Here is a 20,982-nt window from a genome sequence, read left to right on the forward strand (position 1 = left end):
ATGATGACATGGCTGGATTATGGCTGAATATTTAGCACCATCAACGCAACATATACTGGAAGTTACTGACCCACATATATCCATGTACATTAGCCACTATTGACAAGGATATTCCCTAGTGTGTTAAACAGCATGAAAGTATACACTTAAAAACTGGATTTGACCAAACATTAATGATTACAAACGTGATCAAACGTTACTAGTTTGAACACCTTCGCTGAAGCACGGCAAGGTTCAATATACAACTTTGAAATAAAATCATCACCATCGCAATACCCTATAACTTGTTCGTTTCACGTTCAGCTACCATCAAACATAGGTGTATTCTTTTGCCCTGCAGTTTATTGGCAATAGCAGGAGGCCCGCGTGGCCTAAATCCCCTCATTCGCCATTCAGGGATAGGGACGTATTGATGAATGTATGATACGTAAATATATGCCTAAGAGGATGGTTGTTGTGTGTTCTATTTCCGTATTTACATATTGTTTTCATTCAGTGTACAGACATTTCTATTCCGCTATCAGGAAGTTGCATATCTCTCATGTAAAGTAGGAGGTAATGTATTTATGCCACACTGCGCAATTAATGTCTTTGGAAAGGAAAATGTCCTCTGTGGTCAGGTAGTTGTTACAACGTCAGGTAGCTTTTAAACCCTGCTTACTGACCGTGGAACGAATTTACTGACACGTGCATTAGTCATGGACGTTGTATTACTTCATCATTCAAAACGTCAGTCTTATCAGGGTTGGGATTTGATAAAGTTTTGTAAACGGAAGACACCAATAATGATGTTTATTGAACCGAACAGATGCGTTTATAATAAATGCAAAGTATAGCAATATTTTCCTTCTGGGAAAATGAAAACATCCTGTCCCCAAAATAAGCTGTTTGATCACGCTTATAGATTATTACCTGACTAATCAGAAATATTAATCAGTTATATATTATTATAAAGTTAGTAAATAACATAAACGCGGCACATAACCCCTTCCCATAGTCGCAAGAAATCTCTGCATAAAGCAGAGTCGATTGTAGGATTCCGACTACATGATGAGCAGATGTTTATGAATCACTGTCAAATAGTGCTAATACCAGGCGTTCGCGAAAAGGTGAGCGTATCCTGCCACACCGGTGGCATCCGTCACAAACACATGCCAAGGGAAGTCAAATGTTCACCTGAAAAAACACATTAACTTATGGTTCAAGTCAATATAGGGAATTACATCTGACGTCAATTTTCACGAAATCGATAATCGGTCTTTTATCCCACTTCGTCTTGAGATTACTAAAATACTGTTCAAATAAATCGAACTCGCTCACTCGCTTTCTCGGCAGGTTGTCAGGAAAGTTGACAACATACAGCATCACACACACACGCGCGCGCGCACACACACACACACACACATATGTATATTTCTTAAACGCTTTCCTTTAAGTAGCAGAATCTTTGCACTTGTAAACAGCGGACGTAATGCAAAATTATAATAGTAGGTGCGCTGGCTTTTCTGGTTTATCAATCACTTGATTGTCTGGTTTGTTGACAGGCCGACGTCGCGTTGCATGAGTACTGCTGTGCGAATTCGGGCAGTAAATACTAATTTATGCAACTTCTGTGATTAACGGCTGCTACCGGTAGGGCAGGTCACGCTCGCCTGGTGTCATCACTGATATTTTGTGTGTCATTCACATTATTTTCAGAGCTATTTCGCCCTTTGCACCAAATTTTAATCTGTTTCGGTTGATAATCTAGACAGGTTATTCTCTTCCATTGACAATGTATATTTATGATGCATTATACGGCCTAGATGCATCAAGAATGTACCAGCACGTGTGCTGTGTCTTATGATGCATTATACGCCATAGATACATCAAGGATATACTGACACGTCTCATCTGTGTGTTATGATGCATTATACACCCTATTTACATCAAGGGTACACCCTATATATCAAGGATATACCAACATGCGTGAGCCGTGTGGTATAATGCATTGTACGCCCCAGATACATCAAGGATATACCAACACGCGCGAGCAGTGTCTTATGATGCATTATACACCCTATATACATCGAGTATACACCTATATATCAAGGATGTACCAACGAGCACGAGCCATGTGTTAAGGTGCATTGTACGCCCCAGATACATCAAGGATGTACCAACACGCGTGAGCCATGTGTTAAGATGCATTGTACGCCATAGATACATCAATGATGTACCAACACGCGTGAGCCATGTGTTAAGATGCATTGTACGCCCCAGATACATCAAGGATGTACCAACACGCGTGAGCCATGTGTTAAGATGCATTGTACACCATAGATACATCAATGATGTACCAACACGCGTGAGCCATGTGTTAAGATGCATTGTACGCCCCAGATACATCAATGATGTACCAACACGCGTGAGCCATGTGTTAAGATGCATTGTACGCCCCAGATACATCAAGGATGTACCAACACGCGTGAGCCATGTGTTAAGATGCATTGTACGCCCCAGATACATCTAGGATGTACCAACACGCGTGAGCCATGTGTTAAGATGCATTACAAACCCTACATACATCAAGGATATATCAAGAATTGTGTGTAATGCATCATAACACACGGCTCAGTGTGTTATGGTGCATTGTACGCCGAGGATACATCAAGGATGTACCAACACGTGGGCTGTGTCGTATGATGCATTATACGCCTAGATACATCAAGGATATACTGACACGGCTCAGTGTGTTATGGTGCATTGTACGCCGAGGATACATCAAGGATGTACCAACACGTGGGCTGTGTCGTATGATGCATTATACGCCTAGATACATCAAGGATATACTGACACGGCTCAGTGTGTTATGGTGCATTGTACGCCTAGATACATCAAGGATGTACCAACACGTGGGCTGTGTCGTATGATGCATTATACGCCTAGATACATCAAGGATATACTGACACGGCTCAGTGTGTTATGATGTATTGTACGCCGAGGATACATCAAGGATATACTGACACGGCTCAGTGTGTTATGATGCATTGTACGCCGAGGATACATCAAGGATGTACCAACACGTGGGCTGTGTCGTATGATGCATTATACGCCTAGATACATCAAGGATATACTGACACGGCTCAGTGTGTTATGATGTATTGTACGCCGAGGATACATCAAGGATGTAACAACACGTGTGCTGTGTCGTATGATGCATTACACGCCTAGATACATCAAGGATATACTGACACGGCTCAGTGTGTTATGATGTATTGTACGCCGAGGATACATCAAGGATGTAACAACACGTGTGCTGTGTCGTATGATGCATTATACGCCTAGATACATCAAGGATATACTGACACGGCTCAGTGTGTTATGGTGCATTGTACGCCGAGGATACATCAAGGATGTACCAACACGTGGGCTGTGTCGTATGATGCATTATACGCCTAGATACATCAAGGATATACTGACACGGCTCAGTGTGTTATGATGCATTGTACGCCGAGGATACATCAAGGATGTAACAACACGTGGGCTGTGTCGTATGATGCATTATACGCCTAGATACATCAAGGATATACTGACACGGCTCAGTGTGTTATGATGCATTGTACGCCGAGGATACATCACGGATGTACCAACACGTGGGCTGTGTCGTATGATGCATTATACGCCTAGATACATCAAGGATGCCCAAACACGTGTGAGCCGTGTGTTGTGACGCATTATACGCCCTTGACACGCGATATCTTCACTGCTTTGTTCTCCCATCTACACGAAGAGCATCTACCCTTCATTACGGCATTTAGGCAGATAACATCGTTCTCAGTTGAGGTCAAGTCTCTCTTTTCCGGATTATCATTGTACAGGAAGGAACCACACCCTGTAATATATACGTCTCTGTCACGGAACTGTACAACACTACGTGTAGCATACCGGCCACCGCCTGATAATGTGATGACATACATGTACTTATGGTGTAAATAAAGGTACCCTGAACAACGTTCCTTGATCATGAACAAAGGATTGAAATTAGGGCAAAAGCTTGTGCGGTTATATATGTACACCGTACTCAAGCTAATTCTTTAACGTAATTCCATAGCTCCAAAATGTTCATAAGGGAGAAATGTGGCCACACCAGTCAAGGATTTGAAACTTTTTTTATTATATTTCTGTGCAGAAACATTCAATTTAAAGAGTTGTCTGGCACACTCCATACAAATTTAAGCAATAATGCATTTTGATTAAATTTATCACAATACGAAGTTCACTCCCTGCGATAGTTCAAAACGAAACTCGTATTTTCATGACATCTTACATTTGATGAAGACTATTTTCTCAAGACATATGTCTCTTGTATTAAAAAAAACTTTCACGGAAAATGGCTCGTTCGGGTTTTCCTTTTCATTGTTGCTATAAACGTTGTGTGTGGGGACAGAATTACAAGTTAGCATAGACTATGTACATGAAGGCAGCTGTACTAGTTGACATTAACTCTGTGTGAACGCAGCTGTGCAAGTTGACATAGACTGTGTTTATACATGTGGGTGGTTTGACACCTTCGCATAACCTCTGCGTGTGAAGGCAGCTTTAACAAGTTGACATAGACTGTGTTTATACACGTTGGTAGCTGTACACCTTAGCATAACCTCTGCGTGTGAAGGCAGCTTTAACAAGTTGACATAGACTGTGTGTATACACGTTGGTAGCTGTACACCTTAGCATAACCTCTGCGTGTGAAGGCAGCTTTAACAAGTTGACATTACCTCTCTGTGTACGTATACACTACAGCCTTACCAGTTGGCACAGACGTTCTGAGCATGTAGATGTGAATAGTTTGGCATGCAAGTTGACATAGACTGTGTGTGTGTAAATATAGGCACATTTACAAGTTAGCATAGATACCCTCTGTGTATGTACATGTGGGGAGCTTTACAAGTTAGCATAGACACTCTCTGAGTATGTACATGCGCGTGTAGTTGCGCAGTTAGCATAGACACTCTCTGAGTATGCACATGCGTGTGTAGTTGTGCAGTCAGCATAGACACTCGCTGAGTGTGTACACGTGGGGAGCTTTACTAGTTAGCATAGACACTCTCTGAGTATGTACATGCGCGTGTAGTTGTGCAGTTAGCATAGACACTCTCTGAGTATGCACATGCGTGTGTAGTTGTGCAGTCAGCATAGACACTCGCTGAGTGTGTACACGTGGGGAGCTTTACTAGTTAGCATAGACACTCTCTGAGTATGTACATGTGTGTGTAGTTGTGCAGTCAGCATTGGCTTTTTCTGAGTGTGTACACGTGGGGAGCTTTACAAGTTAGCATAGACACTCTCTGAGTATATACATGCGTGTGTAGTTGTGCAGTCAGCATTGACTTTCTCTGAGTGTGTACACGTTGGGAGCTTTACAAGTTAGCATAGACACTCTCTGAGTATGTACATGCGTGTGTAGTTGTGGAGTTAGCATAGACACTCTCTGAGTATGTACACGTGGAGAGCCTTACAAGTTAGCATAGACACTCTCTGAGTATGTACATGCGTGTGTAGTTGTGCAGTTAGCATTGGCTTTCTCTGAGTGTGTACACGTGGGGAGCTTTACAAGTTAGCATAGACACTCTCTGAGTATGTACATGCGTGTGTAGTTGTGCAGTTAGCATAGACACTCTCTGAGTATGTACACGTGGGGAGCCTTACAAGTTAGCATAGACACTCTCTGAGTATGTACATGCATGTGTAGTTGTGCAGTTAGCATAGACACTCTCTGAGTATGTACACGTGGGGAGCCTTACAAGTTAGCATAGACACTCTCTGAGTATATACATGTGTGTGTAGTTGTGCAGTTAGCATTGACTTTCTGTGAGTGTGTACACGTGGGGAGCTTTACAAGTTAGCATTTGACACTCTTTGAGTATGCACATGCGTGTGTAGTTGTGCAGTTAGCATAGACACTCTCTGAGTATGTACACGTGGGGAGCCTTACAAGTTAGCATAGACACTCTCTGAGTATGTACACGTGGGGAGCTTTACAAGTTAGCACAGACACTCCCTGAGTATATACATGTGTTTGTAGTTGTACAGTTAGCATAGACTGTCTCTGGGTGTGTGTACACGTAGGGAGCTTTACAAGTTAGCGTAGACTCTCTGTGAATATGTACATGTGTGTGTAGTTGTACAGGTCAGCGTAGACTCTCTCTGAGAATGTACATGTGTATAGCTGTACAAGTTAACGTTGACTCTCACGGTGTATGTACGCATGAGAAGCTTTACAAGTTAGCATAGACACTCTCCGGGTCCAGGTAGGCTGAGGCAACATCAAAACATAGCGATACGTCCTCCTGAAAGGGACGATACAGTAATGAACAACGCCAAAAGAGTTTAAACACGACACAAGGTAATTGATGCTTAACAAAGGACATCATGCCTTGTTTACCATTGGTGGGTATGCATGATAAAATCACCGTTCAATACGGTGACAGTGCAGTTTAACATCATGATCATGAACACATTGTTTTAGTTGAACTGCCCCTTAGCGTCTTAGTTTATGACATACAATCTTGAAGGAAATGTGTCTCTTCAATGAGAAAAGAATCTATGTGTACAAATCAAACCTAGTTACTACATTCTATCTCAACACGACAGGCTGGTAGGGTAGCCTTGTGGCTAAAGTGTTCGCTCGTCTCGCATCAGGCCCGGGTTTGATTGTTCACATGGGTACAACATGTGAAGCCCATTATGGTATTTCATCGCCATGATATTGCTGCAAAACCCAACTCACTACCTCATGATCAATAGTCACGATAGTGCCCTCTTCCCTGATGCTGCCAAAGCAGTGTTTCTCCAGTCGGGTATGCTGCATATGGGTCAGTAATATAAGTATCTACATACCACTGTGACGTTGTCTTGGAGGAGGTGAGTCATGTATCTGATGTTGTTGTAGATCTCTACTGTGCTGTCATGCTTCACACCTTGAATGATGTTGTTGAGGATGCAGAAAAGAATAGCTTGCCGCCGCGTTGCCTCGCTGAAATACAGACACACTTTAAGGTGGTTAAAAAGATCTTTTGAATGGTCATATAATGCGATAATTTTATTATTTACATTTCCTCGGAATCCTATGCTAAATGTTAAAAGTCACTGCGCACCTGAACACAACCGTGACCGGAAGTGAATTATCTCCCGTTGCAGAAAGGTCAATAGCTTCCATGAGTTCAAGCAGAGAGGAATGGGAGACTGTAGACAATTGGTGCATGAGGTACACGTCCACTGACGTCGGTGTTGAAGAACCCTGTATGAAAGAATATTCAATATAAAATCCTTCATGTTGATACATTACTGTCAGGCAAGTCTATTATTGTCTACAAACAAGTCCCGAACTGTTTCTTACTCTAGTCTGAGTGAGTGAGTATGGTTTTACGTCGCTTTTAGCAATATTTCAGCAATATCCCGGCGGGGGAAACCAGAAATTGGCTTCACACAATTGTGCCCATGTCGGGAATCGAACCCGGGTCTTCGGCGGGACGAGCGAACGCTTTAACAACTAGGCTACCCGACCGACCCTCACCCTAGTCTGAATCTTGAAGTTCCTCAGGGTGATGTCAGGATTGACGTTGGTCTCTCCGATGCAGTTGACATTGACTGAGTTGAGGTCAAGGTTGTTCCCAGGGGTAGAAAGAAAATGTTCCACATTCTGTAACATAAACCAATATGAGTTTGTCATGCAACTATTTCATATCCGAAGTTGAAATTATTTTACATTTTTTAATTCATTGACATTTTGTGTCCACTATTACCTTGAAATTCAGTAGCATTGTTATGACATTTGTCGACCGCGTGTCCTCCGTGAGCCTCCAGAATAGAGGAGACGTCGTTGTCGATGGAACCTCCGTGACGACATAGCCTCTCACACACAGCCTTGACTACAGGAATATAAACATTAGCTACTTATACACCAGACATTACTCTGTTTATTAACATATATTTGTTTTGGTTTTTTTTGTTTTACGCCTCACTCATCAATATTGCAGCTATGTGACGGCGGTCTGTAAATAATCGAGTCTGAATCAGATAATCCAGTGATTGACATTATGAGCATCGACCCACGCAATTGGGATACGATGACAAGCATAGAGAAAGTCAGTGAGCCTGACCACCCGATCCCGTTAGTCGCCTCTCACGACAAGCATAGTTACTTTTTACGACAAGCATGGGTTGCTGAAGAACTATGTGATACGCTGATACAATTATTGATTGACAATCACATTATATATTCATAGATCCTGTGTGTCACAAGCACATGACGTTTACATGCAAATATGAGTTGTATTAAATATTTGTGTCAGTAATACGCTCAGTTTTTCAAGCTGCCTAATCGTACCCAGACCGTTCATTGAAACACACCGTAGCATGTGTCTGTTGCAACAATTGTACTCACCGGTGACGAGACGGCCCAGATGTCCTTCTTCTCATCTAACCATATCCTGCCTTTAGTCTCCTTGGCTGGATGCAAACGACAGAGATTACTTTCGTTAAACAGAATTGGTTAATATACCACCCTGACAAATACGCCTCCACTCGCCCTGACAAATACACCGCCACTCGCCCTGACAAATACACCTCCATTTGCCCTGACAAATACGCCTCCACTCGCCCTGACAAATACACCTCCACTCGCGCTGACAAATACACCTCCACTCGCCCTGACAAATACGCCTCCACTCGCCCTGACAAATACGCCTCCACTCGCCCTGACAAACACACCTCAACTCGCCCTGACAAATACACCTCAACTCGCCCTGACAAATACACCTCAACTCGCCCTGACAAATCACCTCAACTCGCCCTGACAAATACACCTCAACTCGCCCTGACAAATCACCTCAACTCGCCCTGACAAATACACCTCAACTCGTCCTGACAAATACACCTCACCTAACACAAATCCAAGAGACAAGATGATGCCCCTGCCAATTTTCACGTCCATTTCCTCAGAGCAAGTGTGTGTGCAGATGTGTATACCACAACCATGCACAGTTTGAAGGGAGGTGTGTGTGTGTGTGTGTGTGTGTGTGTGTGTGTGTGTGTGTGTGTGTGTGTGTGTGTGTGTGTGTGTGTGTGTGTGTGTGTGTGTGTGTGTGATGACACCAGGTGTTCGCGAAAAGGGTAAACATGACGTTCCCCAACGGTAACACCCGTCATTCGCTATTCAAAGCGTTAACGCCATAGAATTTTCAGTCTGAATTATCTGCAGAATCAGATTCAACTGGGCTTAAAGGACAAAATGGCGGTAGAAATTATAAGAATGGAATACCAGTGTCGACAACAGGTGTCCTCGTCATCGCCATCAAAACACCTAACATATTCGGGCCGGTCGTGGCGTAAGCACGTCATACCGTAGTCTGGGGTTCGATTCCCCACATGGGTATGTGTGAGTTCCATTGCTGATCACCCTCGCCGTGACATTGCTGGGATAATGTTCAAAGCAGAGTAAAACCACACTGGTGGGCTCTTATCGTAATAAGATGGATATTTATTTACCCGATGATGCGATCTTGATTTCCTGGTTTGCTCGCTGAAAGTACACAACACGTTCTTTGAGTAAATGCATTAAAACACGAGTTGTATCAATGCTTAAAAACTTATTAAATGAAAACCAACCTTCATTCAAAATGGATACATTAGCAGCTGAAAGCAATCTTATTTTGTTGTTCATGCCAAGGTAATTTTCCTTTTACTTCCGTTCAGTAATTATTATAGAAAAAATAAGTTAATAACATATTTTTTAAGCTTTCAAAAAGGGTGAATTGTCCTTATGGACAATGCAACATTAGTACCTCCAAGAAGACTCTGATATCCATGGATCCCATAGGAAATGTCTTGTTCGTGGACCTCTTGTGGCGGAATTCAGACACGTCCATGGCCGTGTCACCGAATGTCAGAGCTTGGTGAAGCGTTGTGTATATAAATGCATACTGCTCCTGATGAACACCAACAATAGTATAGTATTTAGGAAATGAGAGTTTGAAATATGCATATATGAATTTATGAATATCCACACAATCTTTGTGAATTGCTCGCAACGCACCATGTTGTTTGTTTTTATTTAACGTTGCAATCAGATATACTCCTGTTATTTAACGACGGTCTGTAAATAATCGAGCCTGGACCAAACAGAGATTGATACTACGATGACACTGTGACACACAGTCAGCAAAGCGACAGAGCCGTCCACAAGATGCTTACAGCTTGACTCCTACAATGGAATGAGGACCTGGGGACCTGGTCTGACCCGAATACGAACAGGGAAGATGACCTGCCGCCTACCTTTGTCTGCACCATCCCCTTTCTTTGATCTCTCATCTGTGTCACAAACCCGAACACATCCAGCTTCCGGTCAGCCAGAGCCTGGTCCAGCAGGTAGTCCATAGCGATGTACGTCCCTGTCCGCCCGATACCAGCGCTAGACAGCAATAGACACACAGTGAAACATAGCCATCACGACTACCTTCACTGAATACAATTATTATAGCTAAACGTTATTGTAGCTTTGTTTGGTTTAAGGCATTAGTTTGGATTGTTTGTTTGTTTGTTGTTTAACGCCGCACTCGGCGATATCCCAGCTATATGACGGCGGTCCGTAAATAATCGAGTCTGGACAGACAATCCAGTGATTGACATCATTCGCATCGATCCACACTATTGGGATACGATAACATGCATCAACCAAGTCACCTCTTACGATAAACATAGTCGCCTGTTATTGCAAGCATGCATTGCTGAAGAATTGTTCTACTTCGGATCTTCATGGGTCTTAAAGGACATGTCGTACCACTGTATCAAAACCATGCATCACACTACTGAACATACTGGCTGTTGAATATATAATTGACCTCGCTTCAAGAGTAGGTCTGGGAGTACATGGTAAAGCACGAATATCCCAAAAATTATACCCCTTTTGGAATTTAGAAAATATACCAAAATACCAGTCTTTTTATGTGGAATGGATCATACCTCATACAGTTTATTGGTATACATTATCAGAAGTAAAATATAATTTGTTAAACTAAAAATATTTGTTTTGTGACTGACGGTACACCAGTCCTGCAGTGCACGGGTAGATAGACTTGTGCCCTTCATGAAGGAACTGTCTTGTGGATTAGGTGATTGAGTATGGTTTTACGCCGCTGTTAACAATATTCCAGCAATATCACGGCGATGTACACCAGACATTTGCTTCATACATTGTACACATGTCGGGAATCGAACCCGGGTCTTCGGCTTGACGACCGAAAGCTTTAACCACTAGGCTAACCTAGCAGAGGACTGCATTGTGGATCGGGTGTCCTACCTGCAATGAACGAGCAGAGGACTGCCTTGTGGATTGGGTGTTGCCCTGATCCGCCACAGGAATTCCATAAGAGCCGTACTGTCGGGTGTGCCATGGTCCGGCCAGGTAATGAAGTGAAACTGTTGGAAATGACGACTGTTTCCTGTCTGGAATTGGGTGAGTGAGTAAGTTAATTTTCATATGCGGTTGACAGCAATATCCAAGCTATGTCATGAAGACCCGAAATGTTCAAGTATGGATCGGGCAGACCAGATGGTTATGTCCAACTTTCAACGCCGTCGGGGTACGATGACATGCAATAATGAAACGCATTGGGTTCTAGGGACATATTCTCCTCAAGAGAGCCAATGTTCGTGTTGACTTGCATATGTTACTGCCAGTGAATACACTGACTTTGTTTCATTTACAAAAACATACCTCCAACTGGCAATTAACAGGAGACACAAAACACATCCATTTGGCTCAAATTAGGAACCAGATTGTAGGTTATATATCAAATGAAACAATTAAATATACAAATCACCTCTTTAGATTTTGCTTCGAGGTCCCTGATGATCCAGTGTGATCTGTGGCAGATCTTCGTGACAGAGATGGTGAAGAGGCCTACATCCAGGTCACCCTTGTCCAACCAGTAGGGTTCGCATTTCACCTGAAATATGCCAAGACATGGATATCACAATAGGGGATGGAACTTCATGCCAGTATTAGTGAGTGAGTGAGTTGGGTTTAACGCCGCTTTTAACAGTATTTCAGTTATATCGCGGCGTGTCAGCTTAATGTGGGAGGAAAGCCCGAAGTGATGCAGGTCTCGGACGTTTACCACTTCGGTGAAACCCACGAGCAGGGGTATGGTGCTGACAAGCCTAGAAACATAATCGGGGCGAACCGGGATTCGAACCCACAATCATAGGTTTCTGGCGTGCCCAAGGGACGCAACTCTGCACAGCGAATCGCGGCGCCTTAGACGACTGGGCCACCCGTGCCCCCTCATGCCAGTATTAAGCATTGTTAAAATTAATAGATTATGTAACACACCTGTTATGTTGGATGATTCAATTATACATCATATGGTTCATTATGGAATATTGATATTTTATGAATGACCTACAGTTTTGCCTTTGTCAAAGGGACTCGTTTAACAAATATAACTGTATTCATTTTAACAGTCAGTGAGAAGTGCGAACGCAGTTTTAGCAAATTCCTAAAATATCACAGCTGGGGACAAAAATAGGCTTCCCATATTATACATGGGGGGAAACGGAATCGGACCTTGCGCATAACGAGCGGAAGCTTTAAACCACATAGCTACACCCATCACGCCTTTACATGAAACACACGACATGTCATGAATAATATACTTCCTTCCTGTAATGACAAATGTAGCATTGAAGGTACATGCTATAACATATCTAGTATGGCTATCTGTATCTGCACCGTGAAGATCCGGGTTAAAATTGATCTTCAGCAACCCATGCTTGTCGAATGAGGCGAGTAACGGGATTGGCTGGTTGATACATGTCATCGCATCCCAGTTGGGAAGACCGATGTTCATGATGTCAGTCAATGAAGTGTCCAGACTCGATTAGCCGGAATATTGCCGAGTGAAGCGTTAAACAACAACAATGTGTATTGCAAGTTCTTCCATATAGTCTGTGGCCACCTTAGAGACGTTCGTTAGTTGTTGATAGGGGCGGGGCGGTAGCCTAGTGGTTAAAGCGTTCGCTGGTTCCGCCGAACACTCGGGTTCGATTTCCCACATGGGTACAATGTGTGAAGCCCATTTCTGGTGTGCCGCGCCGTGATATTGCTGAACTATTGCTAAGAGCGGCATAAACCATACTCACTCATTGCTGATAGTCACATTGGGTTCTCGAATTTTAGATGGTGTAATGAAACATTCTGAATGGATACTATCACCGAAAGGACTCCTGTCCGTCTCTCCGGATTCATACAAGAATTATTGTGAACAATTATACAAACTTATTGTGCTGGAATATGTACTTTGCCGGTTTCAACCAGATTTGTCAGCATCACAATCCTTGAGCAGTTAATCTCCCAGATCATCCTCCAGAAATCACAAACAGTCTGCGTGTTTGGGGCTGCGAACACGACAACAAATTTATGATATACTGAATATACTGAATCCCTTATCAGTAAGTGACGAACAGGAAAACTATAACGTGTCTCGTATACAAGAAACAAAGTACAGTAAACTACGGTTATAAAGAACTCAAAGGGACCACTAATTTTAGTTCTTTATAAACGTAGTTTATAAGCATATATACAGCAAACGCACGGGACCAACAAGAGTTTGTTTTATCCGCCAGTTACTTATAAGCATATTTGTTATAAAAGTACAGTTAAATGCTTAGTTCGTTATAACCGTAGTTCGTTATAAGCATATGTACAGCATTTATACAACAAATGGCCGGAACTATAAAATAAGTTTGTTAGATCGGTCAGTTCGTAATAAGCGTGTTCGTTATAAACGTAGTTTACTGTAATTTACGTTAAACACTCAGTTACACTTAGTACACATGACTCACATGTTATGGATAGGTGTATGTATAATAAATAAGTTGTTATCCATAATAATTATCCTAGCGTGGCATCGGACTTGTAAATGCCCATACAGTATCCACTTACATTTCCAATATATAATTTACAGTTGCTCACCTTGTGCTGCAATATACGCCTTCTTCTGCGTGAATCCCTGCGGGAAAACGACAGTTGTCAATACACAGTACACTATGCGGTAAGTTCATTTATCCTTATACAATGGAACTTCTATCATTAATAGTGAGCGAATGTCGTTACAGTCATTATGTCAGATATATTTCATCAGATTGTTTGTATTCGCCTGATCACAAGCGTGAACAGCAACATCTCAGCTATATGACGGCGGTCTGTAGATAATCGATCCCGGACCAGACAACCCAGTGATTGATATCATCAGCATCGATCCACGCAATTGAGATACGATGACATGCATCAACCAAGTCAGCGAGCCTGACCACCCGATCCCGTTAGTTGTCTCTCACGACAAGCATAGTCGCCTCTTGCGGCAAGCATGGGTTACTGAAGACCTATTCTACTCCGGATCTTCACGGGTCGAACATCAATGAATGATAATGGGACACGATGACATACAATCGACCAGGTTATGTCACTGTCAGTCCCCGAGCATGACCATCCGATCTTCTCTTTTTTTGGAATAGTATATAACAGTATTCACTGAATCCTACTTCTCTTTTCACACATTTATATCAATACCGTGTTACACAAACACACAACACGTTATTGGTTTACATGTATATGACATACTAGTATAGACAACTGCGGTGAGCGTAAGCGTGGACTAATGCTGCTTACATCAATATAGCTGGCATTGATGTAGTGAGAGTGCGGATCATCCGAAGACTTGGACAGCAGGACCCGGTTATAATCATCTGAAATACAGAGGGTACTTCAATACCGTGTCAACACCTACATCTATGGACCTGGCTATGACCACATGAAATACAGCAGGTACTTCCATAGCATGTGACACCGTCTTGTGTGGACCTGGACATAACCACATGAAATACAACAGGTACTTCCATAGCATGTGAACACCGTCTTGTGTGGACCTGGCTATGACCACATGAAATACAGCAGGTACTTCCATAGCATGTGACACCGTCTTGTGTGGACCTGGACATAACCACATGAAATACAACAGGTACTTCCATAGCATGTGAACACCGTCATGTGTGGACCTGGACATAACCACATGAAATACAACAGCTACTTCCATAGCATGTGAACACCGTCATGTGTGGACCTGGATATAACCACATGAAATACAACAGCTACTTCCATAGCATGTGAACACCGTCATGTGTGGACCTGGACATAACCACATGAAATACAACATCTACTTCCATAGCATGTGAACACCGTCATGTGTGGACCTGACTATAACCACATGAAATACAAAGGGTACTTCCATAGCATGTGAACACCGTCATGTGTGGACCTGGATATAACTACATGAAATACAACAGGTACTTCCATAGCATGTGAACACCGTCATGTGTGGACCTGGACATAACCACATGAAATACAACAGGTACTTCCATAGCATGTGAACACCGTCATGTGTGGACCTGGATATAACCACATGAAATACAACAGGTACTTCCATAGCATGTGAACACCGTCTTGTGTGGACCTGGACATAACCACATGAATACAACAGGTACTTCCATAGCATGTGAACACCGTCGTGTGTGGACCTGGATATAACCACATGACAGACAGCAAGTACTTCAATACCGTGTTAACACCTACATCTATGGACCTGGATATAACCACATGAAATACAGCAGGTACTTCCATAGCATGTGAACACCGTCACGTTCGGACAGGCGTGGCATTTCGTAATGTTGAATTATTTTGTCGTTTTTCTGAGTGGTTGTTGTCAGCACGATGCTAAACAACACACATGTTTTTATACACATTCTTTGGCAGTGAAATGCCTGGGGCTTGCATAAAAGTCGTCTTTTGCATAGAATGCATACTTTTCTGTAGCAGACTTGATTCCACACATGTACTACAATATTGAACAATCCACTAAAATATTGGTGCCACAGGACTTTTTGTTCTTGAGTATAGGTTCAAAACGTCAACACCAGAGAATAACCATCCTGAAATATCCTCTAACAGATACAACGTCACATAGTGAAGGACATGTAATGAGTGAATCACTAAAGATATTTATCACTTACATGGGTAGTACCCTTGGAACCTGTTCTTTCCTTGGTGTCCATCTTGCTGTGAAACTCCGTATGGCCTCGTGAAGCCGACGAACAACAGCTACCAAGAAGAACCAGAATGTAACAGGTCCTCACAAACTTTGTCATGAACATGGAATTAACGCCCTTTTCGTGTGGAACGAACGTTGAGTCAAACATTCAGAGATCAGTGAATTTTGATTTCGTTGGATTGCAGTTTTCTATGATGGAGTTAATATAATGAGCGTGTGTAGTAATTGTAGGGAAACATAAAAGGAAGACGTACATACAGGACTATTGACTTTACAAATAACCATATGCACAGCTGAGCTAATTTATCGCCCAATATATGCTTCTGTTAGTATTGCAATAGTTTCTCTTTGGGAGCTTAAGGCACAAATATACACACCCGGAATTCCTTCTGGAATCCATACTTAGTGGCCTGCATCTCCTTGATCCTGTCCCCCAGCTTGTCCACCCCCACCTCAGTGTTGAGAGGGGGACTCTCCAGGTTGTAGTAGGTGCTGTCCCCATCTGGCTCTTCCATCTCTTGGTGGTCCACGTCTCCATCAACATCCTCTACCACAGCTTCAACTTCATCCACCTCAACAACTTCGTCAACCTCATCAACTCGCTTATCAGCAGCATCGCCTTGTTCCTCCTCCTTGACATTGTCATCTAAATCCTCTCCTTCGCCCGTGAATGTCACATTGCTGTACACAACTGGAGGTGCATCTATAGAATGAGAATTAAATGATATACAGTTCAACCTCGTTAGTCCGGAATATCCGTATTTATATGAACCTGAACCATACCCGTGCTTGCTTATTCTACACATTTGTTAAATCACATGTTTTAATGCGAATAATGACATCCTGATTAACTAGTTGGCCCTGTAAAGGGAAAGTGAGTGAGTGGGTATGGTTTATGCCGCTCTTAGCAATAGTTCAGCAAAATCACGGCGGGGGACAACAGAAATGGGCTTCACAGATTGTACCCATGTGGGGATTCGAACCCGGGTCTTCGGAGTGACGCGCGAACGCTTTAACCACTAGGATAACCCACTTCCCCTGACAGAAGTTACTTCCCACATGTCCAACCGTTTTTATCATAACGTGTGTATTTCAATGCATGCATTACGAGCACGTTAGCTCACATAGACTTATAACGTCACTGCTAGATTGTACAACGTTGCCGGAAGACGCACATAGGCTCAAAACGTCCCTGTTATATTGTAACAACGATGCCGGAAGGCTCATATAGGCTCATAACGTCCCTGTTCTATTGTAACAACGATGCCGGAAGACTCACATAGGCTCATAACGTCCCTATTATATTGTTACAACGTTGCCGGAAGGCTTTCACAGATTCATAACGTCCCTGTTATATTGTAACAATGTTGCCGGAAGGCTTTCACAGATTCATAACGTCCCTGTTATATTGTACCAATGTTGCCGTAAGGCTCACATAGATTCATAACGTCCCTGTTATATTGTAACAATGTTGCCGGAAGGCTCACATAGATTCATAACGTCCCTGTTATATTGTAACAACGTTGCCAGAAGACTCACACAGATTCATAACGTCCCTATTATATAGTAACAATGTTGCCGGAAGACTCACACAGATTCATAACGTCCCTGTTATATTGTAACAATGTTGCCGGATGACTCACATAGATTCATAACGTCCCTATTATATTGTAACAATGTTGCCGGAAGACTCACACAGATTCATAACGTCCCTGTTATATTGTAACAATGTTGCCGGATGACTCACATAGATTCATAACGTCCCTGTTATATTGTAACAATGTTGCCGGAAGACTCACACAGATTCATAACGTCCCTATTATATTGTAACAACGTTGCCGGAAGGCTCACATAGATTCATAACGTCCCTATTATATAGTAACAATGTTGCCGGAAGACACACAGATTCATAACGTCCCTATTATATTGTAACAACGTTGCCGGATGACTCACATAGATTCATAACGTCACTGCTATGTCGTGACAACGTTTTAGGTAGGTTCACACAGTTTCATAACGTCCCTATGTTGTACTGTTTGACGTCGCCTTTACAGAAACTTAAAGAAGTTATCCGTAAATTGTGTCTACTTTGTGCCTATGTTGTGACAAATTTAAGTGTTAACAATAAGTGTCGTTGGCTACAAATATCATTCCAGGGCAAGCAACAAACACAAGACACGTGCAGTACCCTGGGGCGCTTTCTCTTGTGAGGAAACTGTAGAATATCCATTTGCAGCTAGTTGAGAAGTTTTCCTGTTTCTGCGCCTTCTGAAATACAAATATATCTGACGTTATAGAGACTTGTGTCTTGTTGTGTACCTAAATTGATCTTTGTATCTTTCCAACTTCCTGTTCCAACGATATTATGTATACTTTTATTGTAATTAATAGAATCGCCTTTTGCACAGTACTAGTGTAATCAATACAATCACCCATCTTTTGCATGCTACTATTGTAACCAATACAAACACCCGCCTTATGCACAGTACTATTGTAACCAATACAATCACCCGCCTTATGCACAGTACTATTGTAACCAATACAATCACCCGCCTTATGTACAGTACTATTGTAACCAATACAATCACCCGCCTTATGCACAGTACAATTGTAATCAATACAATCACCAATCTTATGCACAGTACTATTGTCGCCAATACAATCACCCGCCTTATGCACAGTACTATTGTAATCAATACAATCACCCGCCTTATGCACAGCACTATTGTAACCAATGCAATAACCCGCCTTATGCACAGTACTATTGTTATCAATACAATCACCAACCTTTTGCACAGTACTAGTGTAATCAATACAATCACCCACCTTATGCAAAGTCCTATTGTAATCAATACAATCATCCACCTTATGTACAGTACTATTGTAATCAATACAATCACCCACCTTATGTACAGTACTATTGTAATCAATACAATCACCCACCTTAAGCACAGTGCTACATTGTATTGTAATCAATACAATCACTATCTTTATGCACAGTCCTACTGTAATCAATACAATCACCCACCTTATGTACAGTACTATTGTAATCAATACAATCACCCACCTTAAGCACAGTGCTACATTGTATTGTAATCAATACAATCACTATCTTTATTCACAGTACTATTGTAATCAATACAATCACGCGCCTTATGCACAGTACTATTGTAATCAATACAATCACCAACCTTATGCATTGTACTATTGTAATCAATACAATCACCCGCCTTATGTACAGTACTATTGTAACCAATACAATCACCCGCCTTATGCACAGTACAATTGTAATCAATACAATCACCAATCTTATGCACTGTACTATTGTCACCAATACAATCACCCGCCTTATGCACAGTACTATTGTAATCAATACAATCACCCGCCTTATGCACAGTACTATTGTAACCAATGCAATAACCCGCCTTATGCACAGTACTATTGTTATCAATACAATCACCAACCTTTTGCACAGTACTATTGTAATCAATACAATCACCCACCTTATGCAAAGTCCTATTGTAATCAATACAATCATCCACCTTATGTACAGTACTATTGTAATCAATACAATCACCCACCTTAAGCACAGTGCTACATTGTATTGTAATCAATACAATCACTATCTTTATGCACAGTCCTACTGTAATCAATACAATCACCCACCTTATGTACAGTACTATTGTAATCAATACAATCACCCACCTTAAGCACAGTGCTACATTGTATTGTAATCAATACAATCACTATCTTTATTCACAGTACTATTGTAATCAATACAATCACGCGCCTTATGCACAGTACTATTGTAATCAATACAATCACCAACCTTATGCATTGTACTATTGTAATCAATACAATCACCCGCCTTATGTACAGTACTACTGTAATCAATACAAGCACCCACCTTATGTACAGTACTATTGTAATCAATACAATCACCCACCTTAAGCACACTGCTACATTGTATTGTAATCAATACAATCACTATCTTTATGCACAGTCCTACTGTAATCAATACAATCATCAACCTTATGTAAAGTACAATTGTAATCAATACAATCACCCATCTTTTGCACAGTACTATTGCAATCAAAACAATCACCCACCTTATGCACAGTCCTATTGTAATCAATACAATCATCAACCTTATGTAAAGTACAATTGTAATCAATACAATCACCCATCTTTTGCACAGTACTATTGCAATCAAAACAATCACCCACCTTATGCACAGTCCTATTGTAATCAATACAATCATCCACCTTATGCACAGTACTATTGTTATCAATACAATCACGCACCTTATGCACATTCATCGTAATCAATACAATCACCCACCTTATGCACAGTCCTATTGGAATCAATACAATCGCCCACCTTATGCACAGTCCTATTGTAATCAATACAATCACGCACCTTATGCACACTTCTATTGTAACTAATACAATCACCCACCTTATGCACATTCCTATTGTAATCAATACAATCACGCACCTTATGCAGAGTCCTATTGTAATCAATACAATCACGCACCTTATGCACAGTCCTATTGTAATCAATACAATCACCCACCTTATGCACATTCCTATTGTAATCAATACAATCACCCACCTTATGCACAGTCCTATTGTAATCAATACAATCACGCACCTTATGCACAGTCCTATTCTAATCAATACAATCACCCACCTTATGCACAGTCCTATTATAATCAATACAATCACGACAACGGCGCATCCTCCCCCTGCTGCTGCGGCAATGATGGTGGTCTTCGGGATGGTCTGTGATGAGTCTGCAGCAGAAACCATTGTAAGGTAGTACACTTACATCCAGG

General features: G+C 41.9%; 1 protein-coding gene across 4 annotated transcripts in view; it reads right to left on the reverse strand.

The window, feature by feature from the left end:
* Positions 1 to 5,588: 5,588 nt before the first annotated feature.
* Positions 5,589 to 20,982, reverse strand: part of LOC124127771 (receptor-type tyrosine-protein phosphatase alpha-like) — a 32,568-nt gene continuing 17,174 nt past the window's right edge. For 3 of the 4 annotated variants that reach the window (XM_048399907.1, XM_046491137.2, XM_048399909.1), the window contains 18 exons: positions 20,838 to 20,940; positions 18,334 to 18,413; positions 16,523 to 16,848; positions 16,108 to 16,195; positions 14,711 to 14,787; positions 14,015 to 14,051; positions 13,340 to 13,437; positions 11,862 to 11,987; positions 11,339 to 11,484; positions 10,315 to 10,450; positions 9,825 to 9,968; positions 9,529 to 9,562; positions 8,426 to 8,490; positions 7,785 to 7,910; positions 7,556 to 7,681; positions 7,137 to 7,279; positions 6,880 to 7,015; positions 5,589 to 6,329 (listed from right to left, as the gene is read on the reverse strand). In XM_048399907.1, coding sequence (XP_048255864.1) covers positions 6,258 to 6,329; positions 6,880 to 7,015; positions 7,137 to 7,279; positions 7,556 to 7,681; positions 7,785 to 7,910; positions 8,426 to 8,490; positions 9,529 to 9,562; positions 9,825 to 9,968; positions 10,315 to 10,450; positions 11,339 to 11,484; positions 11,862 to 11,987; positions 13,340 to 13,437; positions 14,015 to 14,051; positions 14,711 to 14,787; positions 16,108 to 16,195; positions 16,523 to 16,848; positions 18,334 to 18,413; positions 20,838 to 20,940 — 2,063 coding nt within the window. In that variant the 3' untranslated portion in view covers positions 5,589 to 6,257. The remainder of the gene's footprint in view (positions 6,330 to 6,879; positions 7,016 to 7,136; positions 7,280 to 7,555; positions 7,682 to 7,784; positions 7,911 to 8,425; positions 8,491 to 9,528; positions 9,563 to 9,824; positions 9,969 to 10,314; positions 10,451 to 11,338; positions 11,485 to 11,861; positions 11,988 to 13,339; positions 13,438 to 14,014; positions 14,052 to 14,710; positions 14,788 to 16,107; positions 16,196 to 16,522; positions 16,849 to 18,333; positions 18,414 to 20,837; positions 20,941 to 20,982) is intronic. The other variant, XM_048399908.1, reaches the window with a different exon arrangement.

The sequence above is a fragment of the Haliotis rufescens genome, unplaced genomic scaffold (assembly GCF_023055435.1).
Source record: "Haliotis rufescens isolate VD_foot unplaced genomic scaffold, xgHalRufe1.0.p SCAF_2, whole genome shotgun sequence".
Classification (NCBI taxonomy): Eukaryota; Metazoa; Mollusca; class Gastropoda; order Lepetellida; family Haliotidae; genus Haliotis; species Haliotis rufescens.